This window comes from Enhydra lutris, unplaced genomic scaffold (assembly GCF_002288905.1).
Source record: "Enhydra lutris kenyoni isolate GAN:26980312 unplaced genomic scaffold, ASM228890v2 scaffoldscaffold31, whole genome shotgun sequence".
NCBI classification, from domain to species: Eukaryota; Metazoa; Chordata; class Mammalia; order Carnivora; family Mustelidae; genus Enhydra; species Enhydra lutris.
In genome coordinates this window covers 15672393-15684878 of record NW_019154115.1, presented here as the reverse complement: position 1 = coordinate 15684878, position 12486 = coordinate 15672393, and the positions used below count along the sequence as shown (strand labels likewise).

Sequence of the window (12486 nt, the reverse complement as noted above, 5' to 3'; positions counted from 1 at the left end):
GATTTCTCTTATTGCTCAACGTGCTCGACAAAATAACAATCCTATCAATTCTCATGTGTCAATGTGGCTATCATTAAGAAAATAACACAATTATAATCTGCTAAGAGCAACTATTAAGGTTGGGAGGAGGAATACAGAGGTCTGAAGGCCTGGGAGGGCTACATTCTCCCCACTTTCCATATACTTCACACTGAGAATTTTATCATCATCATCTTGTTTGATCTTAGCACCTCTGCGAAATAGGTATTATGATTCCCATGTTAAAGCTAATGACATTAAGGCTCACAGAGGAGAGATAACTCTCTCAGAAATGAGAGATGATGAGCTGGTTTTGAACACTACCCCAAAGTCTATGCCATCTCCTCTGTACAGTATACTGTTTCTAGGCAGGCCGGGAAAACACACTTCAGCAAGATTTCACAAAGCTTAGGAACTTCTAAAACAACTAGAGACGAAGAGGGATCCTTTGATCAGCCTCTGAGCATTAGCAAGTTTCCCTTGAGGGCATGCTAGGGACAGCATCAGGAACACAGAAGACTGCACCAGTCCCCACCCTCTGTGGACTATCTGTCCACTATCTGTCCCTCTGTACACTTCTCTCTAAGGCCAGGGAAACCCATAGCGCTTGTATTCTCTCTCCCACCCCACAGTATGGCCCAAAGGCTGTGTTGGTCCTCCCCATTGCCAGTCCGTACCAGGGTGAAGCTTTTGGGCGAGGCTGCCCAGCGCTTAACTGTGGTGAGTGGCCACTCCTGCAGCACTTCCTTGGTCTTCTCATCCACACGCATCACGGAGTCCTTGGTGATGCCCAGCAGGCGAGGCACCAGCTTGTTCTTGCCTTTCATCTTTTCCTGAAACAGGAAATACCAAGGGTTAGTGCTCTTCCTCTGAATACATTTGATTTTGCCAAGTCATGAGAGATCTCATGATGTCTTACCTGAGATCACCACCTACATTTACTATGTTTCAAAACAGGACTACTGGAAAACCGGGGTTTGGGGACTCGGCGAATGACTCACTAAACTAAAGACATGGAAACGAAAACAGGGACATCAGAAGGCTGGAAAGATCCACAAAGGCACCCTTCCTGAAAAGAGATGCTGTTTAGGAGGTCAGGTTGCTCCAAAAATGGATTGTGATGGATCGAAGGGACAGCACTGAGAAGATATCCAGAGAAATAGAAGTTAAGATGAATTCCAAATATTATCACTTCTAGTAGCCAACTCAGTGAATTACAAAAAAGGTTTAATGTGCAATTTAAATATGGCATATAAGCTATTTAAGCATTAACTAAAGATCTGCCAAAGTAGAACCTTCTCATTAAAAGAGACACAGACCTTTTTAATATCTCCGAAATATATTTTCATTTGTATTCTTTGTTTTGGTATTTGTATGTGTATCTACTGACTCTGAAAAAGCCTTTCATGATTTGCTTTAATAATTTAATATTAATCATGCCTATTAAAATAATGGATCCCTACCTCACACTCATGCCAAAACAAATATAAGAGAGATTAGTAATTTAGAAAGACTATATAGGTGGGTATTTTTGTGATTCCTGGGAGGGAAATGACTTCTAAGCACAAACAATAAAAATAAAGAAAATTCATATAGACAAAGATCAACATCTTTAACTACAAATACACAGACTTTGATACATCTAAAAAGTAGAGGGAAAATAGGAGATGAAGAAAGAAATCTCGCTGTAAACAAAATCTGAAAAGCAAATGACTAACACAATACAATAAAAAAAGCAAATGACTAGGGATAGATAGTTACAACAATTACAATAGTGAAAGACTTTATATACTGCATATGTGAAAGGTTATCATTGATCAACAAAAATGACTGGCAAAGAATATAAATAAAAAATGTGTTTGGGGTGCCTGGGTGGCTCAGTGGGTTAAAGCCTCTGCCTTTGGCTTGGGTCATGGTCTCAGCGTCCCAGGATCGGGCCCCATGTCGGGCTCTCTGCTCAGTGGGGAGCCTGCTTCCTCCTCTCTCTGCCTGCCTCTCTGCCTACTTGTGATCTCTCTCTGTCAAAATAAATAAATAAAATCTAAAAAAAAAAAAAGAAAGAAAATGTGTTTAAAATAATGAAGTAGCCTTTCATGGGGGGGGGCAAGAAAAGATGGCAGCGGAGTAGGAGGACCCTAGGCTTGCCTCATCCCACAAATACAAGTAGGTAACTATCAGATCATCATAAATACACCCAAAATTGACCTGAAGACTGGCAGAACAAACTCCACATGCAAAAGTAGAGAAGAGGCCACAAAAGGAGGTAGGAAGTGTGGAGATGCAGCTTGGAAGAGAAAGAGATCATGTTCGCTGTGCTGGAAAGGAGGGGTGATGGCAGAGAAGAGTGAGACAGACTAGCACAGAGGGGACCACATAGGAATAAGAATCCCCATAGCAACTGACTTGGAAAGAGCAAGGGGCCAAATTTCCCGAGTTTTGCAACTAGTGCAGCTTAAAGCCTAGAGCTTTAAAGATCGATGGGAGTGGATGGAAGACTCTCAAGGGCACTGGGCTGATCTTGGAGAGAAGGAATGGCAAAAAGCCCAGGGACATACAGCATGGGAATGGCTGCGGTACACAGTGGGGAAGTTAGTTGCTCATTTCAGAGCAGACCCCAGAGACACCCCTAGGGGAACGAAAGAACTGCCTGATACCATTTCCCATGCCACTCAGCATAAGCAGCGTCACCTGTGGGAACTAATGCAGCATCAACAGTTGCTACCTAACTTGCTTACAGCAAGCCCAGCTTCCTCCCTCCACACACCCACATATTGGTGGAACTACCCTTCCCAGTAACACTTGCTTCAGACCCAGCACAGTAGGTCCCTTGCCCCAGAAGACAGATGCAAACCTTTGTCCACACCATGTCTCCTGGCCTGGGAGTTTTGCAGGGCCCTGGTTTTAGTGGTGGTGATGACAGGTGTCATTTAACAAGCAGATCAGAGGGTGCCCGGGTGGCTCAGTTGGTTAAGCCACTGCCTTCGGCTCAGGTCGTGTTCCCGGATTCCCGGGATCAAGTCCCGCATTGGGGTCCCAGCTGTGGGAAGTCTGCTTCTCCCTCTGACCTTCTCCTCCCTCATGCTCTCTCTCACTCTCCCTCAAATGGATAAATATAATCTTAAAACAACAACAACAACAACAACAAGCAGATCAGAGCACACCTAGTTAAAATATGCAACAATCACTCGAAGGACCAAACATTGCCCACAACAGGCAAAGAGAGCCTCGGCAGACAACTGGCCTGTAGTACAAAGTGGCCAGCACACAACAGCAGAGTGCACACATTTGGAGATACTCTTGGAAGCACCAGGCCCTGGGAAACAGAGGACACTATAATGCAGAGCATTGCAGGACCTCTTCTTCATAAAGCCATTACCCTCAAGAATAGGAGATATAATTGACATTCCTAACAAGCAGAAACAGGCACAGAGACTGATAAAATCAGAAGACAGAATAATTCATCCTAAATGCAAGAATAGGAAAAGGCCATAGCCAGAGAACTAAAGAAAACAGATAAAAGTAATATGCCTGATAGAGAATTTAAAGCAATGAGCATAAGGATACTCAGTGGACATGAGAGAAGAGTGGACAGTATCAGTGAGACCATCAACACAGAGATGAGGAGTAATATAGCAGAGATCAAAGGCTCAATAAACAAAATGAGAAATAAGCTTGACAGAATGAACAGCAGGCTGGACCTAGAAAACAGAATAATGGAAAGTGATCAAACTGAACAACAGAGAAAAAAAAGAATTATGCAAAATGAGAACAGACTGAGAGAACTCAGTGACTCCATCAAACATAATAACATTCACATTATAGGGATCCCAGAAAAAGAGAAAAAAGGGCAGAGAATTTATCTGAAGGAATAATAGCTGAAAACTTCCCTACTCTGGGGGAAGGAAACAGATTCACAGATCCAGGAGGAACAGAGGATCCTCAACAAAATCAACAAAAGCAGATCTACACCAAGACATACTATAATAAAATGGCAAAATATAGTGAATAAGAAAGACTATTAAAAGCAGTAAGACAGTTACCAAAGAAGACAGTTACATACAAAGGAAACCTGCAGATTTTTCATCAGAAACTTTCCAAGCCAGAAAGGAGTGACGTGATATCTTCAATGTGCTGAAAGGGGAAAACCTACAGACAGGAATGCTCTATCCAGCAAGACTACCATTCAGAATAGAAGGAAATTAAAGAGTTTCCCAGGCCAACAAAGAATAAAGGGGTTCATGATCACTAAACTAGCCCTGCAACAAATATTAAAAAGGATTCTCTGAGTGGAAATGAAAGACCAAAAATGACAGTATAAAGGTAGGAAACACAAAGTGTTAAAAATGAGTATTTCTGTAAAAAATCAGTCAAGGAGCTTACAAAATAAAAGTATGTAAAATAGGACACCATATTTTACATGGGAAGGAGAAGAATTAAGAATGGGTTCAAACTTAAATGACCATGAACTTAATATAGACTGCTATATCCAGAAGTGGTTATATACAAACCTAATGGCAACACAAATCAAAAACCACTAATAAATATGCTAAGAATAAGGAGAAAGAAATCCAAATGTATCACCAGAGAAAAGAAAACCAGCAAAGCATTAAAGAAAGACAAGAAAGGATCAGAGAAAATTTTCAGAAATAACAAACAAGTGACAAAATGGCAATAAATACATATCTGGTTAAGAATTACCTTGATTGTAAATGAACTAAATGCTCCAATCAAAAGACACAGTGTGAAAGAATGGATAAAAAAAACCAAGACCCATTTATATGCTGCCTACAAGGGACTCATTTTAGACCTAAAGACACTTGCAAAATGAAAAAGAGGAGATGAAGAAATATTTACCACGCACATGGATGTCAAAACAAAGCAAGAATACCAATACTTATATCAGACAAAACAGACTTTAAAACAAAGGCTGAAATAAGAGACAAAGAAGGAGACTACATAGTAATATAGGGGATAATCCAACAAGAAGATCTAATAATTATAAATATTTATGCACCCAACACAGGAATACCCAAATACATAAGGCATTAATAACAAACATAAAGGAACTAACTGATAATAATACAATAATAGGAGGGGACTTTAACACCCCACTTATATCAATGGACAGATCACCTAAATAGAAAATCAACAAGCAAACAATGGTTTTGAATGACATACTGGACCAGATGGATTTAACAGATATTCATAATATCCCACCCTAAAACAGCATAATACACATTCTCTTCAAAGGCACATGGAACATTCTCCAGAATAGGTCACATATTTGGCCACAAAACGAGCCTCAACAAGTTCAAGATGATCAAAGTCACACCATGCATCTTTTCTGACCACAATGCTGTGAAACTTAAAGTCAACCACAAGGAAAACTCTGGGAAGACCACAAATACATGGAGGTTAAAGAACATACTAGTAAACAATGAATATATCAGCCAGGACATTAAAGAAGAAATAAAAATGTACATGGAAGCAAATGAAAATGAAAATGCAATGGTTCAAAATCCTTGGTATGCAGGAAAAGTGGCTCTAAGAGGGAAGTGTAGAACAACATAGGTGTACCTTAAAAAGCAAAAAAAGTGTCAAACAACCTAACCCTTACACCTGAAGGAGCTAGAAAAAGGAAAACAAAGAAAACCTAAAAACAGCAGAAGGAAGGAAATAATAAAGATTAAACCAGAAATAAAGGATATAGAAACAAAAACAGAACAAATCAATAAAACCAGGAGCTGGTTCTTTTAAAAAAAAATCAATAAAATTGATAAACTGCTAGCGAGATTCATCAAGAAAAATGGAGAAAGGACTCAAATAAATAAAATCACAAATGAGAAAGGAGAAGTAACAACCAATGTCAGAAATATGAGCAATTGTAGAAGAATATTATGAGGGACGCCTGGGTGGCTCAGTCAGTTAAGCATCCAACTTGGTCTCAGGTCCATGATCTCAGGGTCCTGGCATGGAGCCCCAAGTCAGGCTCTGCACTCATTGTCCCTCTGTCCCATCTCTCTCTCAAATAATAAAATCTTTAAAAAACAAGAAAGAATATTATGAAAAACTATGTCAATAAATTGGACAATCTAGAAGGAATGGATAAATTCCTAGAAACCAAAACTACCAAAACTGAAACAGGAAGAAACAGAAAATTTAAACACGCCCATAATTAGCAAAGAAATTGAATCAGTAATCAAAAAACTCCCAACAAACACAAGTCTAGGATCAGATGGCTTCACAAGCGAATCCTACCAAACATTTAAAGAAAGTAATACCTATACTTCTCAAATTACTCAAAAAAACAAAACAAAACAAACAAACAAAAAACAGAAAAGGAAGGAAAGCTTCAAAATCCATTCTATGAGGCCAGCATTAGCTTGATACCAAAACCAGATAAAGACACCCCAAAAAAGGACAACTACAGGTCAGTATCTCTGATGAACACTGATGCAAAAATCCTCAACAAAATATTAGCAAACCAAAACCAACAATACATTACAAAAATTCCCTGTAATCAAGTGGGATTTATTCCTGGGCTGCAAGGTAATTGCAAATCAATCAACATGATACATCACATCAATAAAGAAAGGGTAAGAAGCACATGGTCCTTTCAATAGATGCAGAAAAAGCATGTGATAAAATACAATATCCATTCATGATAAAAACCCTCAAAAAAAAACAAGTTTAGCAGAAACATACCTCAACAAAATGAAGGCCATATATGAAAAACCCACAGCTAATAACATCCTCAATGGGGAAAAAATAAAAGACTTTCCCCTAGGGTCAGGAATAAGACAAGGATGTCCACCCTCATCAATTTTGTTCAAAATGTAGTGGAAGTCTGAGCCACACTCAGACAACAAAAAGAAATAAAAGGCTCCTAAACCGGTAAAGAAGAACTTTCACTATTTGCAGATGGCATGATACTCTACATAGAAAACCTGAAAGACTACCAAAAAACTACTAGACTGATAAATTCATTAAAGTTGTAGGATATAAAATCAATGTAGATAAATCCACTGCATTTTTCTATGCCAATAATAAAGCAGTACAAAGAGAAATTAAGAAAACAATCTCATTTACAGTTGCACCAAAAATAATAAAATACCAAAGAATAAACCTAACCAAAGAAGTTAAAGATACAAAGATACAAAGAAATGGAAAGATATTCCATGCTCATGGGTTGGAAGAAGAGATATTGTTAAAATGTCTCTACTCCCCAAAGCTATCTAAACATTTAATGCAATCCCTATAAAAATACCAATAGCATTTTTTTAGAGCTAGGACAAACAATCCCAAAATTTGTACGAAACCACAAAAGACCCCAAATACCCAAAGCAAAGCAAAGCAAAGCTGGAAGAATCACAATTCTGAACTTCAGGTTTTATTACAAGGCTGTAGTAACTAAAACAGTATGGTACTGGCATTAAAAACAAACACACAGATCAGTGGAATAGAATAGAAAACCCAGAAATAAACCCACAATTATATGATCAACTAATCTTCAACAAAGCAGGAAAGAATAGCCAATGGGAAAAAGACAGTCTCTTCAATAAATGGTGTTGGGAAAACAGGGCAACAACATGCCAAAGAATGAAACTAGACCACTTTCTTACACCATACACAAAAATTAATTCACAGTGGATTATAAAGACATAAATGTGAGACCTGAAACCACAAATATTCTAGAAAACAGCACAGGCAATAATTTCTCTGACATTGGCCATAGTAACTTTTTTCTAGATATGTCCCCTGAGGCAAGGGAAACAAAAACAACTATAAACTACTGGGACTACAGCAAAATAAAAAGCTTCTGCACAGTGAAGGAAACAATCAACAAAACGAAAAGACAATCCATGGAATGGGAGAAAATATTTGCCAATGACATATCTGATAAAGGGTTAGTATCCAAAATATAGAATTTATAAAACTCAACAACCCCCCAAAATAATGCAGTTATAAATGGGCAGAAGACATGAATAGACAGTTCTCCAAAGAAGACATACAGATGGCCAACAGACACTTGAAAAGATGCTCATCATCCCTGATTATTAGGAAAAAGCAAATAAAAAACTATAATGAAGCATCACATCCCACCAGTCAGAATGGTTAAAATAAAAAACACAAGAAACAACAAGTGCTGGCAAGGATGTAGAGAAAAAAATAACACTGTTGGTGGGAATGCAAATTGGTACAGCCACTGTGGAAAACAGTATGGAGATTCCTCAAAAATTTAAAAAGAGAACTACCCTAAGATCCAGCAATTGTACTACTGGGTATTTGCCCAAAGAATACAAAAACACTAATTCAAAGGGATACATATACACCTATGTTTATACCAGTATTATTTCCAAAGCCTAGATAAGGCAACAGCCCAAGTGTCCATCCGCTGATGAATGGATAAAGAAGATGTCATGTATGTGTGTATACACACACACACTGACACATACTGGAATATTATTCAGCTATAAAAAGCAACAAAATCTTACTATTTGCAATGACAAGGATGGAACTAGAGAGTATTATGCTAAATGATTTCACTCCTATGTGGAATTTTAAGAAACAAAGCAAACGAGCAAGGGGGAAAAAAGAGACGAACCAAGCAAAAGACTCTTAAGTACAGGGAACAAATTGATGGTTACCAGAGGGTAGCTGGGTGGGAGGACAGGTGAAGTAGGTGATGAGGATGAAGGAATGCACTTACTGTGAATAACACCAGGTGATTAAATAAAAACTTAAGAAAAAAAAATTAAAACAAGAAGGAGAAAAAAATCAAGAAACAAGCAATTAGACTCTCACTGTCTCTCCCTCAAATAAATAAATAAAATCTTAAAAAAAAAAACAAGCAATTAGATTAAGTTTTCACTTACTAAAATGGAGGGTTTTTTTAAAAAAAATTAATACTCAGAAGTGAAGAAGGTATGAAAGAGAATCACTATAGATGGGAATTTAATGTGGCAAAATCTTTATGGAAGAAAATGCATCAATATTGGTCCAAAGCTATAAAAATGTTCCCCCTTTTGGATGCCTGGTTGGCTCAGTCAGTTAGGTATCTGCCTTTGGCTCAGGTAGTGATCCCAGGGTCCTAGGATGGAGTCCCACGTCAGGCTCTCCACTCAGCAGGGAGTCTGCTTCTCCCTCTCACACTCCCTCTGTGCTCTTCCTCTCTCTCAAATAAGTAAATAAAATCTTAAAAAAAAAATAAAAATGTTCCTCCTTTTGACACAGATTGTTTTTAGAGAGTTATTCAAATGGGATTAAGGAGGGCATATGAAGTGATGAGCATTGGGTGTTTATATGCAACTGATGAATTATTAAACACTACACCTGAAACTAATGATGTGCTATGTGTTGGCTAACTGAATTTTAATAAAAACAATTTACTCAAAAAGAAGTTCTCAATGTGAGAAGATTATGTGTAACTACAGTTATCATAGTGAAAAACTGGAAACAACCAAAATTTTCAACCACAGGGGAGTTCTTATTTAGGGTATACCCATATAACAGATGATTCTAGAACCATTAAAAACCATATGATTGGAAAACAATTGAATTCAAGGCAACAAATTTGCAACATAAAATAAAAATAAAAACCATTTGTATAGCTTAACCCTACATGAAATAAAATTTTAAAAATGAAATTTTTAAATAAAATTCAAAACAAGATCTTTAAAAATGAAAATTTCATTACATGATAAAATGGTGACAATGATCACCTCAAGTGATTTGTATTATTTTCTTGTGGTTTTCCTGATTCCCCAGACTTTACTTAAAAAATCTATTTCTGGGGGTGCCTGGGTGGCTCAGTGGGTTAAAACCTCTGCCTTTGGTTCAGGTCATGATCCCAGGCTCTATGCTCAGCGGGGAGCCTGCTTCCCTCTCTCTCTGTCTCTGCCTGCCTCTCTGCCTACTTGTGATCTCTGTCAAATAAATTAAAAAAAAAAAACAAAATAAAACAAAACAAAAAATCTATTTCAGGGGCACCTGGGTGGCTCAGTCAGTTAAAGCATTCAACTCTTCATTTCAACTCCGGTCATGATCTCCGCCTTGTGAGATTGAGTCCTACATCAGGCTCCGTGCTGGGTATGGAACCTGCTTACGATTCTCTCTTTCCCTCTCACTCTGCTCCTCTCCCCTTTTCTCTCTTTCTCTCCCTCTCTTAAAAAAAAAAAAAAAAAAAAAAAAAAATCTATTTCTAATGTTATCTGGAAAAAAAAGACCTTCCCAAATATTTGCTGAAACCCAGCAATGCCTAAATTACTATTCTCAGAGGACGATACATACAAATTAGCAAACACAAATCATGTATGTATACATAGCGATAGGCAATTTTAAAATAATGCAAATGTGCTAGGTATTTAATAAATATTATCTAGTAAGTTTCAGAACATCCCTCAAATGTTGGTATCATCATCCCCATTTTGCAAATGAAGAGACCAGCAACTCATCCAAGGCAAACAGTAGTGAGTGGTAAAGCCATGACTGGAACACAAATTTGAGTAGCTCAAAAACGCCTCTGACTTCAAAAGCAGACTGTCTACCACCATGTACTCTTCTCTGGTGAAAGCAATCAGAGAAGACAAAAATCGCTGGGAGCTCCCATGGGCGGTTCATAAGCCGTTCAACGGTCAAGGTCAGGGCACATCTCCAGCTTTCTCCCAGGAGGAGGAGAGAACAGGATCGGAAATCTGTGTGGGTGTCTGACAAGGGGAAGATGGCAGTGGAAGAACCTCCTAGTCCTTAAAAAAAACCACTGGGAAGTGTCAGATTCTTTGTAAAGAGAGGCCGGTTCTGCAAGAGGTGAAAGCCATGAAATCAAGGTGGATAACGACGGCTAGTCTACCTTGCCTTCAGAAGCCACACAGAGATTGAGGTGAAGAGGTTCTAGGCAGTTAGCCACACAGGGCTGGCACGAGCCCAGCTGCTGGGACCTGGAAGGGGATCTGAAATAGAATAAGGTTTGCAGCTGTTGCCTTCAGCCTTTTCCATCTGCACCTCCCGGCAGGCGGGGGGCTTTGGGGTGCGTGAACACAGAACTGTGATGGATTGCCCTGGCTCGTGTCGAGCTCATTCTGGACAGGAGAGGGAGTCATGGGGAACATGCTAACAACATACAGTGAGCATTCCATCAGAAGATCAGGATTAGGCAGAGGAGGGCAGAGGAAATGCAGAATATGCTGCAACCCAGCAAGGGAGACCACGGTCAAGGGATCAAATGATTTCAGGGCCTACCCACAAAATGCAGAGCAGCTGGAAAAAGTCAGAAGAGTGAAAGGCTCAGCTCAGGGTGAGCCACACTGGTTTTTCCCCCAAGACCTGCCTTAGACCCACAGTGGGATAGCCTGCATGCTCAGAGAAGTTTCCTTTTTCTCCCCATCTCCCATACAGCTCAGTCCACCCTACAGCCAGCCTTGCCAACTTGAGCTACAGAGACCAGCGTCCTTTTCTCTCCAGCTAAGCAAGCAGGCTAGGCAGGCCCTGCAAAGTCCTGTCTCTCAAGCACAGACACACACAGAGACTGTAGCTGCTGCCATGCTGCAGAAATTTCTTTCCAGGTGGTCCTCATTAGGTTGGTTTTGTTTGGAAGATGTCTTGAGCTTGCATAACTTAGAGGCCTGAGAAGGAATGCCTTCTACCAAGAGAAGGCAGGCTTCATTAACAAGCCCTGCCCCTTCTCTTTCAAGCACATCTCAGCCATCACTGTGGCTTCAAGCCAAGACCCACTCTTGACTCTGAGAAGCAAACTGAGGGCTGCAGAAGGGGAGGGGGGGCGGTGAGGGGATGGGGTAGCCACGTGATGGGCACTGAGGAGGGAACATGACATGATGAGCATTGGGTGTTGTACGCAACTAATGAATCACTCAATACCACATGATGTACTATATGCTGGCTAACTGAATTTAAATAAATAAATGTAAAAACGAAAAAAAATGATGTACTATATGTTGGCTAATTGAATTTAAAGAAATAAATATAAAAAAAACAAACCAAAACCCCCCCAAAAAACTGGCAGCTGGCTATGGTCAAGCCTGCTTTCTTTCCAGCTCTTCTCCCATGCGGGGAGACTGGAAGATTCTTAGATCACCTGTGTCTTACATGGGAGACTGAGAATTGAGTGAAGGGATGCAGGTGGGTTGCGCTCTTGCATGCTCTGGCTTGAGGCCCCTAACTTTGACGTGGCCTAAGCCTGTGATCCAGCTGCACTCACTGGAGTTCTACCTTGGCTTGGTGTCAAAGTGTGGGCTTGCTTACTCTGCTGTGTGATCAGTACATTTATTTCTCTCAGGGGCATGGCAGAAAGGGATGGCTGGTTAAGAGCAAAATGGTGTTAGGGGCACCTGGCTGGCTCAGTTGGAGGAGCACGTGGCTCTTGATCTCGGGGTAGTGGATTCAAGCTCCACACCGGGTGGAGAGATCCTTTAAATAAATAAAACTTAAAAAAAAAAAAAAGAGCAAAACAGT

The 12486-nt window shown here is 39.7% G+C and overlaps 1 protein-coding gene across 2 annotated transcripts in view; it reads right to left on the bottom strand.

Moving 5' to 3' along the window:
* The window catches only part of LOC111153217 (talin 2), a 194397-nt gene that overhangs the window by 151020 nt on the left and 30891 nt on the right, over positions 1-12486 (bottom strand). For both annotated transcript variants that reach the window (XM_022512104.1, XM_022512103.1), the window contains exon 9: positions 696-851. In XM_022512104.1, the coding sequence (XP_022367812.1) occupies positions 696-851 (156 nt within the window). The remainder of the gene's footprint in view (positions 1-695; positions 852-12486) is intronic.